The sequence below is a fragment of the Diorhabda carinulata genome, chromosome X (genome assembly GCF_026250575.1).
Source record: "Diorhabda carinulata isolate Delta chromosome X, icDioCari1.1, whole genome shotgun sequence".
NCBI lineage: Eukaryota > Metazoa > Arthropoda > Insecta > Coleoptera > Chrysomelidae > Diorhabda > Diorhabda carinulata.
In genome coordinates this window covers 56,269,994-56,291,742 of record NC_079472.1, presented here as the reverse complement: position 1 = coordinate 56,291,742, position 21,749 = coordinate 56,269,994, and the positions used below count along the sequence as shown (strand labels likewise).

Here is a 21,749-nt window from a genome sequence, read left to right as displayed (position 1 = left end):
AATAATTTTAAATAAGTAACTTTTTGAAAAATTGTACATATAATAAACGTTGTATAAAAAAAAGTAAAAGGTTGTTTATTTATTATATTTCCTACAACAATTTTATTTGATGGACAATAAAAAAAAGGTGAAATATTTATATGATTTCAAGTAATCCCTAACGTAATTATATTATGTGATTCATTTTTTAAAAATTTGTTTAATTGTTAGTTTAATTTCTTGGTCTTGGAACCAACAACGAATTAGGTACAAGGTAAATCACGAAGTTAGGCTACCGGCTACACAGGTGAACTGATTCCTTTACCACTGACGGAGAGCGTGTCGAGACGTACCCGTTTCATTATTGGAAATAGAACCTTGGGATTTTTTTAATCATTTTTTCAATTCAAATTAATGTTGGATCAAATAATTTGAATAAAAAAATCTTCCCGCCATAACCAAATAGCCCCGTACTCAGTGATAATCTGTGAAATGGCTGCCGTATTGAATGGGTTTAGAAGATATCTTTATTTTTAGATCGTTGTATATGCCGTTCGCCATCAAGAGACATTTCTGAAGAAAATTATCATAAATTGTAATTATTTATTGAAAATACATTCAGAAGGCATTAAAATACAATCAAATATTTCTAATTGATCTGCACACTGTTGAACATCGTGTTAATTACAAAAGTAAAAAATTGAAATACAAACAAAAAACTGTAGTACATGTTTGAAGTGGGCACCTTGCACTTCTACACACTTTCGGAGTCAACAGCGGATATTTAATTGAACTTGGCATTAAAATCTTCTCTTTATGGCGTCATTCACTCATATTCTAATAGGAATATCAAAAATAATTTTGGAACATTCAAATATATTCCCACCAATATCATCTTGAACAAACTTAATCATACCTGTATCTATTTCATTTTGAGACATTCTGTACACGCAGTCACTTACCAAACTCAATCTGCCTATCTATCCATGTGAAAAAGTTACTTTTCACCTTTCTACGTTTTTTTTTTTAGTGTGAGTTTCAGAAAATGAACTAAAATCTGGAACTTTCCTTAATTAGAAACCTGTCTAAGGACACGACCTTGTCGACCTTCCTAAAAAAAGAAATCCCTGGAAAATCGATCCCCATCTATGTAATAAACACTTAATCGTGCTTAATCACCAACTAAACCGTCTGATATGGAAAATTATTACCTGATTAACTGTTCTGGCTCCATGCTCCTAATTTTTCGCGCATACATATTGTTCTAAAATACCGGGATGTTAACATCGCAATTTGTCAACACGCAAACAGATAATATTGTTAGTAGTATAGAAACGCGCCCATTATGCATATTTGTGTACATCCCCTTTATCGTTAAATTATGCAGATAATATCAATGAATATACTAAAAGGTTTTCATTCAACTCTAACTTAGAGGGACATAACTATAAAGGTTGTAGTTCATTCTGTTTACCTGACATTGTTTTCACAAGCTTGGTATTGATGGTTCTGAACTAATTCTAAATTGTCAGTCCGATGGACATGTTAAAGTGAGTACTTGAAATCAAACATTAACATATTATTAACAAAAAGTTTGTACATATAATATATTCCAAAATTATCCAGGCCAAAATTCTATAAACTCCACCAATTTGTCATACCGTTACGAACTCATCTACTGACTTAAATCGTGAAGCTATTATATCAATATAATCCCGATTGGTTAAGCGGATGCGGATTCAATTTTTATATACGGCGGCAGTTTCTTGATATTGTTGCTTATTACTTATTTGCAGTATAATGTGGCCGTTTTTATTGGACCAATTTCTAGGAAGATTTGTTTACATTCTAGAATCGAATTATCGAGAAATCCGTATTGTATAAATAGGCTTTCGTTTATCAACGAGTCACTAAATATCGGAATTGGATAAGTGTTTAGTGATTAGTCTTTGTGTATAAGTTAGCGAATAGTAAATACTAATGTAGGTATATAAATCGCTTAAACAAATTAGGAGAAAACATGGAAGAGGTGTCAGATTGGGATTGTTTTAATAAATAGTGTCGTAAAAATGAATTACAACAGGGTGACTTGGAAGTGACGGCACTAAAAGGAGAATTAAACAATCTTGAATTGAGTAGGTTCGGTGAGAAGAGTGAATTAGTAGAGAGACTCAAAGTGGCACTGGTAAGTGAAGAATTGAATTGATCCAGAAACATAACTATTGAAATACAAGACTTTCACCTTAATTTGGATTCCGGCTAATATGGACTAGAAGATTCCAACCTTGTAAAATAGTTTAAATAAATAAGAAAAACACATTACATTGATGACAGGAGTGGGATGAAATTTTATGATGATGAAATATCGGCAGAAATGTTGCTCTTTAACTATAAAAAACGATATTTCGACCATAAAGAGCACATTGACACTGCTAGCGTAGAAAATAAAATTTCATCCCACTCCTGTCACAGATATAACGAAATTAAGGTGAAAGTCTCGTCTTTGGATAGATATATTTCTGGATCAAATCCGTCACTTACCAATGCCAGTTTGAGTCTTTCTACTAATTCACTGTTTTCACCGGACGTTTCCAATTCGCGATTCTCCAATTCTCTTTTAGTTCTTTCACTCTCAAATCACCCAGTCTCTTAGCCATTTTACGTCATTATTTATTCAAACAATTCCACTTTTGAGACCAACGTAACGTTTTCGAATAATTTATTAGAAAGATTTTATACGTTGGGGTGAATTTTTGCAGAAAATTGGTTAATTACTCACTTAATATACTTATGCACTTACACTAAGTGCACTGAACTATTTACTATTCACTAAACTATCACTAAAATCCTTAAGATATCAATTTATTTAAACACACCGTTTACTTGTCTATCCTGCTTTGTTGGAGATGACATCAGATTATTCACTGACTGACAAACAAACACCTATTTATAAAAACGGATTTCTCGATAATTCGATTCTAGAATGTGAACAAACAAATAGATAGATAGATAAGGTGTGTGTGTGTGTGTGTGTGTGTGTGTGTGGTACTGTGACCATACTATTTTTAGCCTTAAACAGTTGAACGAAGACGCATTGTCATGATGTAAGTACCAGTTTTCTGTCTGACACAAATCTAATTTCCTCGACCTAGACGCTCCTATTTGGAGAAAGAAACTGCATAAAAAACACCCTTGTTGTGATGTTCGATTTGACTTTACTACATTTTTTGTTTTCGGCTGTGTGAAATGGCATCTTGCATTGATTTGACTGGTGCTTTGATTATACGTGATAACCATAACACCATTACCATCTTCATTAATGACCATTGAATCTGTTAAAAGCTGTTATTTCAAAGCACGGTATGTTTTAACTCGTGATTCTCAGTAAGAGCCAGAAAAATAAACCTCGCAGCAACTCTCTTCAACCATAAATCTTCCCTCAACATTCTGTGAACAGAGCTCCAAAATAACTCACTTATCACTGACAGTAACTCGACGGTCTGTGAATAAAAATCTTTCCTTTTTCAACATTTTGATCGTTTCTGAAGTTTGTCATCAATTGACATGTCGCCACTTTTGAACCTTGTTAACTAATTAACATGAACATATAGTTCTTCCAACATCAATTGCAGAAGGCAGTAATGCGAGGAACAATCAATATTTCATAAATACGCACGGCACTCATACCCAATTAAGAAATGCAAAATAATGTTTACTCCCCGTATAAAAATTGATAAATATCTAATAAACCATCAGTCCACGTGGACTCATCATCTTCATTGTTTACCAATAAAAATATCGAATCGTGAACGTAAATGCATTTCTATTGGCCGTCGCTGTAGCAAGGAAAATGTACACAATTTCCTTGAAATATTCCAGCCAAAAAGTCTGCGATAAGCAATGGCGTGGCTTGGTGAGGTTTATTTAATTCATAAATTTCTTTGAATAAATGGAAATATGGCGTTCTTTAGACTATGGGCAATGAAATTGTACAGTGTAGTGACAATAAAGACAGGTATGAATTTAATAATGATGATTTAGATATACAAATACAGCAAGTTATTTTAAATATATCCGAATGTTTATAAAAGGAAAATGTTCAGCAATTTAATAATGCAATCATAATAAGAATCGCTGAATTAATCAGAGTAAATAGATTTTCCATTAACGAGTAGTCACGAAAGGGGTGACTATGGATCATTCACAGAACCGAAAAAAGATGAAGACAAACAAAACACTTGATAAAGCAAAAGGTTTTAAACACAAAAACCTGAATAAACGGATGGTAATAACCGAATCGGCAAGGATAGTTCGAAGTATTTATAAAAATAATGGATTTATAAAATGAGTTATCTTCGCCTATGGTAGATCAAACAAAATTGTTGTCAAGGATTTTTGTAATATGCAATTGATATTGGAAAAACTCTAATATGGTATAATACGAAACAAGAAAAAAGTAGCGCTAGAAAATCTTATTGCAGACGAATAGTACGAGTCACTTCAATAAAACAGACGCCACTGAATTGGTAATGAGTACTACATAAGCTCATCTTCTCATGAGAAAATGCCCTTTATAGTTTCAATAGACAAACGTTCGTACTAGTGAAAAGAGAAAACTTGATTTGAAGATGTCCTAAACAGACAAACATTAGAATGAGTGAAGAGATATTATTTAATGTCACAATTTTCATTGACCAAACTGTAATGATAATGGATCTAGCTTTGAATCAATCATCAACATTCTAATCATTTGTTTAAATGAAATCGAGCTTTTTGAGCAGAAAGTGACTGTATTTATTTGGGACTAATTCAACCGAATATTTCGTTTTTCCATTATACGAGCGAATATTACAAATCGAACTATTTAGATGGGTATCATTTCAAGAAAATAATTGAAAAGCGCTGAGAACATTCTGGGAAATAACAAAAATTAATTTTCATAGTTGAATGCATTAGGTATCTAAGTATTATTGAGTATTTGGTTGGGGACTTTTCCCCCTATTAGAACGCCTTTATTGAGTTTGAAAGTTTCGGCACAAGGACATTTTTGAGTCGTTATCAACGTAAACAGCATCCTATATAATCTTATTATTTAAATCAGATCAATGTCTCTTTCCAATCCTAAATCTATTTATTCTTTGACATGCTTCACTCCCTATTCTCAATTTTATGATAAAAATATTATCGACATTTTTTCGCAAATTTGCAGTCTATTTCATAAAATGAAACTATTGCGAATAGGCTAGGACCTAGGAAATTGATGCTCCTAAATATCAATTATGAAATTCTTCATCCACATCTTTCTGATTGAGCCGAATACAAAGATATGAATAGATTGGTAGTTCTAAATGTTTCCCAAAAAATGACAAGCGGAATTTTTCTTTTAAATCCAAATTTACAACAGGTAACGTTGAAGCTGCCTTCCCCCTTCTCGTTGATGCATTAGTTAAGATTCGTGGTGTTTTGCTATTGAGCTGTAATCTATCTGTTAAGTAAGTAGAACTCGTCTGAAGTATATTCTGACTATTTAGAATTTTTGGAAATTTTAGTGATATTCACAAGCACAGAAAAAGGATTTTTAACCAAAATCTGGAAGAAGAATCATTCACGGGTCAAATATTAGTGTACGATTCTCTACAAAACAATGGTGGACTGAAAAATGTGGTTTCCAAAATCTATAATACATTCTATGAGGAATGCCTATTCAATATATGGTGCATCTTAAGACTGATAAATAAACTAGAAAAACGAAGAAAAAAGGAGACAAGACAGTTTGTTTGCTAGTATTTTCTCAGATAAATATTCATCATAATAAAAGTGTAGTAAATTCACGAGATTTCAACCGGGAAAATGGGAAAACTAACCTGTTAAAACTGGTAAAAAGGCAGGAATTGTTTTTATAATTTTTACTAGACACCCTGTTAACGCATCTACTTCTTGGGACAACTTATATTCCACATCTTGAACATAAATCTTGCCTGGTCTAAATATCGAAGTAACTCTCTTGAGAAAATTTATCAGAAAATGAGGAGAGAACAAACGAATATTTACTGATTTGAAGGTCAACAGTTCGACCCAGTTGCTAGTTTGATGGTTCTCTGTCGAAGGAGTCCTTCAAGATTCAATTTCAGAGGGCGGGCGTTGAAAGCAAGTGGCTTGAAACTGTTAGTCTTCCTACTCAAACATTTAATAGTGGCTAATTGTGAAAGTTTGAGTAAGAAAAGTACAAGGTAATAAGCTTTTATACATGCATTGAGAATTTGTAAATGAAAAACAAATCTACTTTTGATCCCACGGAATAATATTATTAATTCAGCCAAAAATAGAAAAAATTTCAACTTGTATAATTCACAGACAGAAAATTTCTTGCTCTAATATGAAGATTAATACTTTATTATAATGAAAATGGCCGGAATATGATTTAGCACGTTTTTTTATTACATGGAAAAACGACAACGGATCGCACATTTTCGTAGGTCTTACGCCATAATTTTTTTAATAGAATGTATTGTGGTAAATTATTATTTGATTACAATTAATTTGTATCCCTCAATGTAATTCTTAACAATTTGTAAACACAAATAAAATAAAACTTAATTATGAAGTATATACACAAAACACAATAAATAGCGATATAATCAAAGATATGGTATGTTATAGCATTTGCTCATGCTCACTACAAGCTTATTTCCACAGATTTTCTTTTAAGTGAATCAAACTTTTCTGATAAGGTCGATGGTGCAATGAACTTTAATGAACTCATTCAAAAATTTTGATAATTATTAGCATTTCACATAAATTGTTCATCAACTGGTTTTCGAAATAACGTGTTTCAACATTGTTGAAAAACACACACGGTTACATCGATACTGCAAACGTTGCAGGTACCGTAAGCCCTGCCTCTTGAATCTGTTCAAGTTCACAGAGCCGAGTGACAGCCAGACTATCTCTAAAAACAGAGTAAAACTGATACAGGTGACGTCGCTTATCAAGTATAACGGGGGCCTAAGAACTTCTTTGATTTTTAATTGAAGTTTCCGTGTATTTTGGTTCAACAAACAACGTCCCAACGGAAGTCGAATGGTAGTCACAACGAAAATGGTAGCATATGATTGTAGTACAAATTCGAGTTGTGCGGGTCGTCCTGCACATATTCTGCAGCGATACTGAATACACTGTTTACACCACCACTACATCAACACTCAGAATTACACTGTCTGACGCGCGTTTCAATAACCAAGTCATCATCTTCAGAGACTTCAGATTTATACTGAATTTTCTCACCAATAAACCTTCACCCGCGAAAAAGCATTCCAGCGGGAAAAAACTCCTTGGCGAGAATATTCATGTTCATTCTTTGACTACTAAACTAAAGAGTGGGCTGTAAGGAATTGATCTTTTGTGTCTATTTAAGCTACTCTTAGATCTAGAAATTTCAATGCTCTCAAACGCATCCAACAATTTATTACTGGATTCATTTTTTAACAATTTTACATTATTAATATTTATGTCATAATTGTGACTGGCAACGTGATCGGCAATACTTGATTTTCCGGTCCTTTCATATTTCCAATGAGCCATGTACTCTTTAAACCGGACAATAACGGATCTCTTAGTCTGCCCAATATACTTTCGGTTACAATTATCACAACTTATTTCATATATATCACTCTTCTCCAAATTTGGTATTTTACCCTTTTTCTCCTGCAGAGGAATACATGGAATCGTAACAAAAACCTCTTTGGTAGATATTTTATGTGTAGATCAGCAAAATATGTGGAATAATCTATCTTTTGGTACAACAGACTACGTACCAACGGGAGTCAAATGGCAATCAGACCGAGAATGGTAGCTCCAGATTGTAGTACAAATTCAACATCGCGAATTCTTTGACCAGATGGAAAGGTCGCGCATGTCCTGCGGATCGTACTTGTGAAACATGTGAAGTAATATCTGAATTATTCACTTTATTTAAAAACTATTCAATAGTTATATAAAAAATCAATGGTTTTGCTACTCAAATATATGATGATAAGATATTCAAATAACGCATATGGGTGATTCCGTTCTAACTGTGATTTTTTGTATTCAAAATTTCAAGATTTTAAAATTTAACTTTTCTAACTTTTTTATGCATATTATTCATCTATTTTACTGTAAAAATAAAACTCTAAGAGGAATTTACTACAACTTCAAAGTATCACGAGCAAGACACAAATGTCGGATTTTGAGTTCCACGGTACTGACTCATTTATCCACGGTACTGACATGGTAACTTAAGATATTAAACAACAAGTGCATCAATTTTCCTCAGTTTGATCATAAACATTAGAATTTATAAGGTAATTAGTTTAAATCATTTGTTACGACAAAAAAAATTAATAATTTATCGGTAAATTCTAGGAATGGACATGACACGGTACTGACATGGTAACTTAAGATATTAAACAACAAGTGCATCAATTTTCCTCAGTTTGATCATAAACATTAGAATTTATAAGGTAATTAGTTTAAATCATTTGTTACGACAAAAAAAATTAATAATTTATCGGTAAATTCTAGGAATGGACATGACACGGTACTGACATTCAAGTGATGTAGTATAAGTTTTCTTTAAGTGGCAAGTTATATTGTATAAAATAATGTTTAAATATCTTAAGAATTATTCAATTAACACAAAATTTTTATTAATTGATTATTAATTAATGACTAGTACAAAAAAACAATACAGGACATTGAATATCACAGTTAGAACGGAATCACCCATATATTTATGTGCGTATACGACAAATAAAAAGTAGCAACTTCTTTTCGGACATCTGTTTGAATTGATAGAGAGTGAATTATCTTGATGTTGGTGTATTTCATCCCTAAGTATCTCCATCAATTTTTCTATCTAATGAATATAATTACCCCTTTCTCATCGAAAATACTTTCATAAGCAGTGACTAATTGTCCTCGTCAATCCCCAACTCTCCTCCAATTTTCTGCTGATTGGTCCTTTGTTTCCCATTTTAAAGGTGATTTATGAATATTTTCAAAGAACCGCAAATAAGGATAGCATTAGGATTCGATTATATCATAATGATCGTTACTATTCTCCATGGTCCTTTGAATATGAGTAGCTTTTATAAGTTCTATTCGTAGAACTTTAAGGTGGAATAATCGTTCCACTGTTCAAAGCGGCAGGCGATGTGGCGTTAAGATGAGATTCTCTCCAATACGAACAATCTCTTTCAGCATTTCCATTCATTATGAAAATGGGGCAAAAATATCAATTAGGAATATAAAATTAACGTAATTAATCAATTGCAGGATGGAACGGAAAGTTCAATTAATTTTTCCAAATTAATTTGATTCAAAATGAAAGCTACTAAATTATCAAATATCCACTCTGGACAAACTTTGTGTGGAAAGATTACCATGAAAAATATTATATGAAAAGAGATTACGTGGTTTAGATAGAATACAAATATTAACCCTAGAATACTATGATAATAGTGTTTTTTTCAATTAATTTGGGTTTTTGAGTAACAAATGCACAAATGATGGAATATCCTCCCTCCTTAATAAGGTCTACTCTATCCTAAACAGCCATTACTCCACTGCAACAACTTTTTGTGATTTTTCGGCATTCGATTGTGTTAATCATGATATTTTAATCAACAAATTGCATTACTACGGTTTCAGGAGAACAACTCTCACATGATTCAAGTTATGCCTTACCAACAGAAGTCAGGGTTGATACAACGATGTCTTCTTGCAAGCCAATAAAATGTGGAGTGCCCCAAGGCTCAGTACTTGGCCCTATTATATTTCTTCTGTTTATAAACGACATCAGTGGTTAAATATATTTATTTGCAGATGACATTTGTTTCTCTTGTGGCAATACTGATCACACGGCACTTCATAGGACCATATCTAGTGACCTAATGATTCTTAAATCATGGTGCGATTCTAATCTTCTCTGTTTCAACGTATCTAAAACCAAAAAATATATTGCGGCTTTTTTATCAAATCGTTGAATCTTTAAAACTCTTAGGGCTTGTTGTAGACAATTATTTGAAATGGGAGTTACATATTGCCGCCTTATCTAAAAAACCAAGCCTCTCCTGTTTTGCGCTGAGATCAGTTTTCAAAAAACTGAAAACTTATCCACCCCTTAACAGTTTTAACGTTGCACGGCTATCTACTTAGGAACGCAGAGCACGACCTTTATCCACTTCATGTTCGGAATTAGTTAAAGGCTCAATATTTTACAATGCAAAAAATGCACAATCACTTGCCAATTGGAATCGAATCGATATTATCGTTTCCCGCATCCCGCGATAATTTGACAGCATATTTACTGGAAAGTGCCTTCTACTCTGTAAACTACTTCTGGTATAATAATAATATTTAATTAAAAAAGGTTATACATGTTTGCTTCTTTCTATCTCTCACAGCTCACAGTCTTCACGCAATATGTGGTGGTAATACTACTCCATCTACTTAGACGGCTCCTAGACCCTATAATAAGATTGAAAGGCGCTTAGAATCCAAAAGATCAATAAAATTGCACAAAATAATTTAATGAAACTATATAGCCAAACTAGATTAACAAAAGAAAAAAGAATATGCAATTATCAAATATCGCGAGCTAGAAGGATGGTTGAAAGTGTTTTCGGTATACTAACTACTCGTTTTGGAGTATTTCAAAGAGCATTTCTTTTTGATTCTATAAAAGTGAGGTTTTTATCTACACAATTTTTTGAGAAAATCCCGTTCATATTCATCTGCATCATTCATATTTCGGGAAGATAATTAATCAGGAATAACACACCAACCATCTCTGCAACACGGGATGAATACAATATATTTACCAGTGTATAATTATTGTCCAAACTAGATGTCAAACGTTCACTCTTTCCTCCCGGACTGCTTATAGTATACTGAGTATCCATATTAGACTGTGAATAATACCACAGAGTAGGTTGGTACATGTCTTCTGTACTAGATCAGGATTTCATCGACTGGAGATGTTTCTTAAGCTCCTTCCGGTAGTTCGTTCTCAAAGAATTGAATATTTTCTTCACCTTATCTTTGTTTGTCCGTGGAAACATATCTTTGTGTTTAGACAACAATGTTTCGTAAACATCACTTTTTATATTGGAGCATGATATTCGTTACTCTTGACATTCAACAAAGATGGCAATTCTCTGTACAATTAGACGATAAACTCTCTTTTTTTTTAACTTCTTCATTCTTTTATTTCCGCGCGTGTAGCCTTGTCAAGACGAAACACCGACTAAAACGCTGACCCTAACAAATGCAATAGAAAAATGTGGTGCAATAAAAATTAAACTCAAACATATGTAGGGTAATGACAAAAGTCACATTAAAAATAACGGCCAACTATGCCAATTGCTGGGAAAAACTGTATAATAGATTTTGAAAGCTTGTTGCTTGGAAACATACCGACGCCGCAGATGGTCTATAACCTAAAAGCAACAAGCTTAAGAAAGGTAGAAAGGTTTCATAAAATTTTTGAACATTTATCAATGTCGAGGATTATTTGGATAGAAAATATTTTGTTAATTATAAAAAAAATACAGAGCTATAACAATTTATTTAAAGATGCAATGAACAAAACAAAAATAAGAAAAGTTAAATGAAGACCAAGACGTGCTAGTTTCTATAACTGATCAAGATGCATTTCCAATACTCATGCTGTTAATAATTTAATTATGATGTCCTTCGAAAGCGTGGATCCAGGGGGGTGTCATAGGGGGGTCATGAGCCCCCTAAACCCTGATCAATATCCATTTCTGTATGTACATATTAGCATAGTTTAATTTTTAATAAATTACTTTGGTAAAATTGTCGTTTTATGTAGTCTTTAGACCTTTAGTCCGTCTACCTTCAAATACCTAATAAGATGTAGTTTTGAGTTAGGATTGATGAACGTTATTATAATTATTTAACAAGTCAAAATAGATTCAATAAAAACCTTTCGCATTATTTCTCAGTTATCCAACTGTAATGAAGAACTACCTTAGACAAAACCACAATATACAGAATACTGACTGACGTTGAGATATATGAGGAATTGAGTAAATAAAGTAAGAAAAAATTGTCATTATGCTGTCAAAAACAACGTAATTAACTTATATTTTGTGAGTGGAAGGCTTAATATGCCATGTCTTAGGGGGAGGACTCGACCTAATACTAATGACCTCCCCTTTGTCAAGACCCTGGATCCACCCTTGGTCCTACGTCAATATTTAAGGAGGGTTTTATTGAGTTTGCATTGTTGTGACCCGTAATTTTTATAAGATTTTGCTCTTGGTACATCACTTTTGGCCAATAGACTAACTGCGGTCGATCTATTGGAAGGATTAGTAATTTTTCTCCTTGGTATTCAAGCCAACCGCTTCGACAGATGATTTTGTTCAATTTTGAATCCTATTTTTTCCAATGGGCATATTATCAAATCGGTGATCATTTTCGGATTTCCAGTGACGATTCAATCTTAGTGATTGACTTCAATATTTGGGCCCCTTTTTGACATCAATTTTTTAAATAATCTGACAGGACAAATGTTGCTGTAGTTGTTTTATATTATAAATTTGCTTTCAATACACATTCTTGAACGACCTTGGCAAGTCTTGCTGAATACAGGATTAAATATAACTCGATTTGTTACACAACCATCGTTGTTTGAGTAGACAAAAAAATTCAGTTAAGCAAGCAGCAGCTTCACCATCTCGCCAAGTTAATTCTACCGTGGCTATGTGATAGAATTTCCATTCCCTTTAGAGGTATTTTCATTCTATGAATTTGTCATTCTCGTTATTTCTACTGAACTCAATGCTGTCGAACTTTGTTTCCTTTTACAGCGATCAATAATAACTCCACATGATTTTGATGGTAGTTTCTTTAGACTCTGTATCATTTTTTCACAGCCTATAAGTTTCAACTGTATTCCACGGTATTTTTTGTTATGTTTAATTCTATAATTTCATTAATATTCTCGTCAGTATTATAATCAAATCCTGACATTTCGAAATATTAAATATTCGAAACGTCAAAATCGAAATAAATCAATATGTTTACATGGCATTGTTATAAATTGAACTCAACTCATATTATCTGTTTTCATTATAATGTACTGACTTGTTGTCTTCAATCATATGGCTTCAAAGTGATTAATTTCATGGGATTTCTACTGGATTGAACAATTTTCAGTGAAATACTATAAATATAGTACGTTTCTATGAAATTTTATGTAGATCAGTTTTATCGGTCCCAACAACAATAACGACGGGTGAGACAATTTGAGACAAAAAAATTCATGGTTCATCCACGATTCGAGAAAATTTCTTAATAATATGGAAACTCGATGGATTGATCAAGAAAGGCAAGGCAAAACCGTTTTTTTTAATCCATCTGAATTTTGTACTTTATTTATAATTTACAGCAAATTACGTTTCAAAAAACATATAAGGGAAAAACTAAGTCAAACTTATGCTTCACTAAAATTAATCAATCAACAAAGAATGTCTTTAAACATTAACATTTTAATCATTATACCATACATGGTATATGGTTCATGTCATATAAAAGTATGACTCAGTTAAAACTCAGAACTCTTATTCAAGATTAATTTACGGTTTCAGGCGGAACGGAAGAGTCTCGTATAAACTGAAAGATGCGGTTGGCTAGACAACCTTTAAAACTAATTTCTATCCAACTTCCATTATCACATTTCGTTCACTTCCTGTGCGTTAAAAACGAGAACTTGGCAGTTTATCAACTACCTATACAACAACGCTGGAAGTTCCTTTGTGTGTAAAGTCCAAAATATCTCTAAATGAATGAAATTATGAAGTGGATATCTACGCTTTGAAAATGGCGATATAATGTCAAAGGTTCGCTTATTAAGTAAAACTTCGTACAAAATATTGTTAAATAAATGGAATTTTCTTAAAATGTACAATTATCATGCCCAAAAAACATAATTCATTATCTAAATAATTTTTTCATTACCACGGTACTGTGTTAACAGTATAATTCAGTGTTAGATCAATCAGCAACTCACAGCTAACTGGAATTACTACTCTGGAAGTAACCAACAACATCCTCAGATTTCTAATACATCTACAATACTAATTAACGTAAACCTCAACACAAACTCTGCTTCTGAGAGTATTACTTCACAAATTCGAAAGATTTAGTCCTCTCAATCTTGCTCGCTCTCCTTGCAGTGTCTGGAAGCTGGATTACCTCAACCTTGGCTCGATGATGAAGTCGTAGCTCTTGAATTGTGACAAGTTTTACTATAGTTTGATCAACAGTATCTGGATGCTTATGGAGGGCACTATTTCGAGTACCAAGGTACATTCTTAGTACCTTGTTGTGAAATATTTCAATGATTTGTAGACTGGTTGAGTACTATGCGACTAAATGGGTTTGACGATTTATGAAGCATAAACTTGTTGTGTGTTGTTCGATTTTACAGTATTTTACTGTTTTTATGATTAGGATCAGACTTCCTATAATAATTATAGATATATCTTGTTGATCTCTTTTGGTAAATTTTACGAGTATGGATTCATTTATTTTGATCCTTTATTTTCATTTGAATATTTTATTGAGTCGTATCTGGAGGTGTTCTGCCTCTTTTTCATGGTTATTACCTATTGCTAGTATGACAAGTACGTTTGCAAAACTAGCTAATTAATTGAATCATTAATGTACAAATGGAACCAAATTATATTTTTATTCAATCGGTTTTAGTCTTAAACAGTTTCAAGTATCATAATAACCTTTAATACTTTCCTCATGGAATATAAATTCTTTAGCATAAAAAATGTATATGTGTCAATAATAAGATAAAATCTATATAATTTTTTCAGAAGATTTTAGCTCAGTCTCTGCTTCTTGTTCTAAATTATCGTCTCTTTTATTTGGATGGAAAGTCTCACGTAAATATTTGGCGAATGTATCAGTCTTTTGTTGATTATTATTTGCCCATTGTGCAATCCAAATTGGTGGTATTAGTGGTTAGTGCTGACATCGTGTATTAGTTCGCTTAGGTAAGTACTAATTGATGAAAACTTCCAACGATACAGAGACAACGAAGATAGTCCTGTAAGAGAAAACTTCGTGTGGCGGATCGCCTGGTTTAGGGACAATAATAACCCCTGCAACTTTTTACATTAATAGTTCATATTTAAGCCTAGGAGAAGTATTAATTAGATATGTTCAGGAGATAATATCTGCTTCTTGTTGTGCTATTCCTTGGACAGTATTATCATATCCTTCATTTATCTGAGATGTGTCCTGTAGATGAATTTGGAGCTCAACTCTTACATAGAAAACATCAAAAAGAACCAAATTAACAGTCTAAGATTCGATTCTCACATAGTAATCAAATTCCATCTTTAGAGATAATAATTCTGAGAGACATAAAAAGGGTCAAAAGAGGAGACATAATAAGAGAAAAAAAAGGGGATAGGATCGATAATGCCAGCACTTGGAAAGATGATTGAAAGTAGAAAGACAAAAATATGTGGCACGAAACATCAATACAATCAAAAGAGAATAATGACTGAGAAAAAGCTGGTTAATACAACGAATACCTAAATAGAATTGGAAAGGCATGGAAAACACAGATAAAGAAAAAAATTAGGCACAGAACAAGAATCAGTTCAGAACATGAATAAATTTTTTGAGTTTATACCATAAAAATATTACTCATGGAAAACTACTGCTCCTTTTTTCCTAATATTTCATTGCAATCACTCTTAATCAATGTCAAATTCGACAGGTGTATCAGAATTATCAAATATTTTCAATGCACTGAAAATTTAGAGCATAACTCATTAATTCAGTGTAATGAAAACAGAATTTTTTCCTTTCCACCATTCAAGATGTTTTTCAATTTTCATAAAAAGTTGGGATCGAGTTTAAATAATGGAATTTGATAAAATGAAAAGCTTCCATCATTCTGAATTTTCTCTTGTGAAAAATTTCTCTCGGTATTTTTTTAATTACTTGCTTGTCATTCAATCATTGGTTACATGAAGAAAACATCGATGTTTCCTTGACGAAGAAAGTTTTGACAAAATTGTGCCCCATACTAATTAATGTAATACAGAACGATCTAGGTTAATACTACCTACATATGAGAGATATTTATGTGTAAATGCAATGCAGATGCGGGGAAACACCTTCAAGCAAATTCACTCAGAGTTTTTCTTTTAATGTCCCACGTAATTTTTGAATTGATCCTTTAACCACTTGTAATTGCGTTTTAAAGATAACCTACCAAAATGTCTTGACCCTTCTCACAGAAAGTTACATTTTGAATTTTTACAGAAGGGTGATACATCTCAGCTTCTACATCATATTAATGAATCCATGATAACATATAAGTCAATAGTGGGCGGATGAGTTTTTTTATAAATTTGGCATTTTGTATTATTTCTCGATCTCATGGTGTAAGAGACTCCATAGATACTTTTTAGATCTGTTTCTGTGAAATTAATACCGCCGAACCTGATCATTTTTGCAATTTTTTAGTCAATGGAAGACTTTTTTCAATCAATTTTCAAAATTTAGAATACTTGTATTTGTGCTTAAATTAAGAGAGATATTAGATATTAATTTGCCATTGTTGCATTCAAGTTTATCATGAGTGGGTTGCAGCTGGAAAATACGACAAACTTGAAGCTTTTGGTGGAGTTAACTCCTTTTCATTGGTTGATTAGCGTTAGCTAGTATCCTGCTCATTTTCCACAAGTTTCCAGTATTTTTGCGTTTCATACCATATTTACATCTTGCCTACTCGTAGCAAACCTCTGCATAATGGAAAAAAATACAAACCAATAAAACTGGAAATAATATAGAGATAGAAAGACTGATTGAGGCTAAAGCTTGTACTAATCATTCTATAAATAAGTTTGGGAATACTGGTACATACATTTTGTTTAAAAATACTCAATAAGCTACCGCTATCACAGAATACATTTTTGCTTAGAAGTAAATTAACAGTCACAGTTACATTCACATGAACTTATTACCCTTCTTAAGAGCAATCAAGGACGTCAATATCAAATTTGACAATTCCAATACGTGGAATTTCAGCCACAACTATTCGTCAATAACTTGTTAATGTCAAATACACGCTTACACTGTTTGGTTAGAATATTAAATGTCAGATGATAGTAATTGACATTTGTTCAGTGCTATTCCAGGTCACATTCTCCACATGTGAAACCCGAACATACTTACGTGCAAAGAAATCGGCCCACCGTAATCTTATGACTATATTTTTTCCAATTATTCATCAAATCAGCCATTAAACCTCTTCTTCCGTGACACGGTCGCCCCTACGGATGAACACAGGGTCGATTCCTATGAAAATTGCACCTCAGATCATGTAGGAACCATCCCCATAAGCACTTCGCTCTTCAAAGCAACAATTTACAAATTCTGGTTCCAATCTTCAATTCAAATGATCCTGTGCAAAACGCAGGCGTGGTTGTCGAAGAGCTGGAGTAAGCTTTGGACTAATCTCAGGTGTTTTAGAGGTCAGATTCAGAAATGTAATATCATTAATTCAACGTCATAACTATCAATGAATGGCAGTTTTCCATGACAAACTCAGAGAAAATGGTATTGTTGTGTAAAATTAAAAGTTATCACCTTTTTTTTTTGAATATCCCTGTATAGTTAAAGTCAAAAGTTTATAATGAGCCGCTTTCTACGCCCTAGTTTATATTATGATTTATGTGATAGCCATAGAGAGTAAGAAAGATGGTAATTGGAATTAAGTTTTTATTATATTGGGAATGTTTAAAGTGGGAATTGGTTCAAGCCGGTCGGCTCTGATATAAGATTATTTTTTCTACAGGACTTGGTTTGTAACTGAGTTTGTTTCACGTGTGTGAGCTTAGAAGTCCCCCGGGTCAATTCTCTCCGAGCTGATGTCTTCACCTGAAAATAACTCTCTGAAACAAATTCTATTGATGACCACTACTTTTTCAATAATCATTTCATTCTTAATCGGATAATTTCTAAGAAACTAACAACAAGTTAATCTACTTTTCATAAGATTATTTAGCAATCATATTCATTAATATGAACAATAATAAGATAATAAAATATTAAAGACATACTTCCAATGTTAAAAAACTTCAAAAAGAATCAACAATTCCATCAAATTTTTATGGTACAAGATTAAGGCAGGCAGTATATTTTTTGGTTGACCTATTTGAAAAATATGAAAGGTTGGTATGGGCGTTTATTCGCAGGTAAAGGAATTTTCCTATATTCTGTGTAGGTATTGCATTTATTCACACGTTCATATTTCTTGGATTCTCATCATACCTAGAAAAAGTAATAAAAATATATGACCGTAGAGACCACAAAATATAAAAAAGATTTGATTCCATACTATTGATATAGCACCAAAACATGTTATACCATATTTCAATTATATGCGAACTGAGACTGTTGAATGAAATACTTCAGTAAATTGGTGAAGAACCACAACATACTAAAACTGATTTAAAGCAAATGTAATTACCAATAATAACCAACCACATTCAAGCACTCTTGGATATTGTACGTCATTATATCATGTCATAAATTAGCCCTTCAATGTCAATATTTTGGACCGCAGATGACCATACTCAACAGTTGAGTTAAACTTGTGGTTGATGAAGAAGTGAGGTTAAGTTCGATATTTAACGGTATTTTAATAGCGTTCCATTGGAATAAATAAAACCATTATCATGTACGAAGTTCTAGCAAATTAGGTTATAATCCTGTGGTCATTGTACATGATTTATATACCACTCAATTTTTGTTGAGTGCTTTCAATTCTAAGTTAGTATCAATCATTTAATTGGACTTATTCTGTTTACTAATTTTGTTCTTAGTGGAATTTAGGTGGAAAACACAAAACAGTTGCAAGGCATTTGGTGGATTCTTTAGATTTCATAAAAAGTCCGACCTCATAAGAAGAGATGGTCACTAGTGAGACTTAACCAGAAGGTTAGTGACACATCAAACTCCTCTAGCAGCCGCTACGATGAACCTTCCCAGTTGAAAATTAGTGACAGGTTTAAAAATCCAAAGGATGTGTCCCCAAAAACTAATGAACTAGATCCAGTTTTACGAGATTTTAAGTAACAACGTTTGGAGCAAAGAAAACAGTTTGAGATCTAAAGTGAACATATGAAAAAATCGGAATAGCATAGAGAGAGGTTGATCAATCATTTCATATAGTTATATTTGTTATTTTAATAAAGTTATTCTTATTTTTATTTATTAATTTCTTCAGTTAGTAATTGTTTTTATGTTTAGATATTTGGCCGGAATTGATATATTGATATTTTTCCATGATTATAAACTTTTCAAATATAGTATGGTTTATCTATAGATATAGATATAGGAAGAAGTGTCTTTCCGATTAATTGAATGGTATCTAGTGTTAGGAATCCAAAATACTCATAAAAAAGCAATGATTTCATTTGGAAATGAATAATAAAAAATCATGAAGTTTCACATTAAAAATTGTCCGCTATTGGATCTTTCTTGATCCTACCATCCTCCTGATCTTCTTGATAATTTGTTTCTCTATCATATTTATTTATAGGAACCTTTCCTTCCCATATGTCTTTCTAATTTTTGAGCAAATGTCTAAAATCTCAAATATATCTTATTCGTTATATTTCTCATTTAAAGATCATTTTGCAGGGAAACTACAATGTGTTTGTTTAGTTTCTCACGAAATTCGTCTTATTCAGCTGTTGTGAATCAGGTCTTCAAGTAAAAAGCCCAATATACTATGATACATATTGCATCTTCAAGAGACTTTAGACTTATCATTGTTCTTAGATCCATCAATTGATGTTGGAAGATTCTTCTCGAAACTTCACACACACAACGTTCTTAAAGTTATGTTTTTATTTTAATATGAACACCATGACCTACACCTACACTAAAAATAATGGTGGCATATAACCCTGTACAACCTTAGTGTATTCAAGCGGAAGTTGGTTATTACTGTGTTACTTCTAAAATACCAAAACCAAGGTCATTTCTGTTCATTCGCTTAGAATTTTTCTATTGAAGATGATGACCGATCGGGAAAGCCAGTTTCTGTGTCAGTCCCCGAAAATATCGATGGAGTTCAAGACGTTATTATATCAGAAGGTCGAATTGGGCTAGAACGGATATCTGAAAAACTGAATATTTCATACGAACGCGTTCATCATATAGTTCACATCAATTTTGACATGAGAAATATTGCTGCAAAATGGATCCCCAAATGTTTGAATATTGAACAAAAACGTGCGAGGGTAGAAACATCGCGTTCGATCTGTACTCGAATTGAAAACGATGTAGACTTCTTAAACCGAATTGTTACTATGGATGAGACTTGGGTACATTTCTATGATCCAGAAACAAAGCAACAATCGATGAAATGGCGACATTCTGGTTCTCCAAGACCTAGTTTCGTGTCCAAAAATCTGCTGGAAAAGCTCTTGCTCCAGTTTTTTGAAATTGCCATGAAATATTCATGATTGATTTTTTTGATTAGGGTACAACAATAACTGAAGATTACTATTCGACATTTCTGACCACTCTACGGAAATAAGAAAAAAGTCGCGGAAAGCCATCCAAAGGTGTTTCATTTTTGCAGGACAACGCCATTGCAAACAAATCTCATGTTTCCATGCAAAAAATTTGTGATTTAGGTTTTAAGTCACTGGAACACCTCCCTTATTCAACAGATTTGGCTTCGTCCGACTATAACCTCTTCACTGAAAAAAAGTTTGAAAGGTCGTAAATTCTCATCCAACGAGGAGGTGATAAAAGTTGTGGAGGTTTGGTTTACAGAGCAAGAAGAAACATTTTTTTTGAAAGGTCTAGAGACGTTGCAGGTTCGCTGTAATCAATGTATCCAATTAAGGGGAGAATATGTTGAGTAATAAAATATTTTGTTTGGTTCTATAGTAGGCTAAGAATTTTTTAATATATCCTCGTACATTGTTTTACAAAAAACTATAAGCTTTGTAACTGTTAAGATAATATCGATAAATCAATTTTTCTTTCAGAGTCGATCCCGAAGTCTCAATCATCTCGACAACTTAGAAATGAGGCAAGGAATAGTTTCATCGGCAGACGTAGCTCTCAAAGATTCCAGATCCGAACCAGACTGCACTAAACCATTATTAGCACCATCAGTAGTTCATGAACCTTCTACACCTACAACTACTACACCTCCCACTAGAAAACACATGCTTAGCAGATCTCAGGTAAGAATTATTTGTTATGAAAATATTTTTTAAATCAAGATGATTCCAGTAGTAACTATACAGTGCTATATAAGGGCTACTGTCGAATTTGTTACGAAAGGAACTTGTGTCATTTAAAAAGTACGGTTCCTCAGTAAGATTAGGTGCTAAGGCCTATTTTGTTTATTATTTCCAGGATTCGATATCATTTTCAACCAACCCACATTTTTGTATACATGTCTTCTTATTTCGATTATCTCTCTCTTTTCGAAAAATATGTAACTCATAGTTTTAACTTTTCTAAATCTGTCCTTTATCCCTTCCAAACATTTTGCTGATTCTTCTAAAATTGAAACTTATCGTATCTTATTATCTGTTTCACATCTTACTTTTTGATGTTTTCCATGTACCTTGCTTGAGAAGCAGCAGTAGAGATTGGACTTTGGAATGCCAGACCCAGAGGACTAAGGGCAAGGA

At 32.7% G+C, this 21,749-nt stretch overlaps 1 protein-coding gene across 3 annotated transcripts in view; it reads left to right on the top strand.

The window, feature by feature from the left end:
• The window catches only part of LOC130902804 (pleckstrin homology domain-containing family G member 5), a 306,366-nt gene that overhangs the window by 139,627 nt on the left and 144,990 nt on the right, over positions 1–21,749 (top strand). For all 3 annotated transcript variants that reach the window (XM_057815134.1, XM_057815136.1, XM_057815135.1), the window contains one exon: positions 21,093–21,293. In XM_057815134.1, the coding sequence (XP_057671117.1) occupies positions 21,093–21,293 (201 nt within the window). The remainder of the gene's footprint in view (positions 1–21,092; positions 21,294–21,749) is intronic.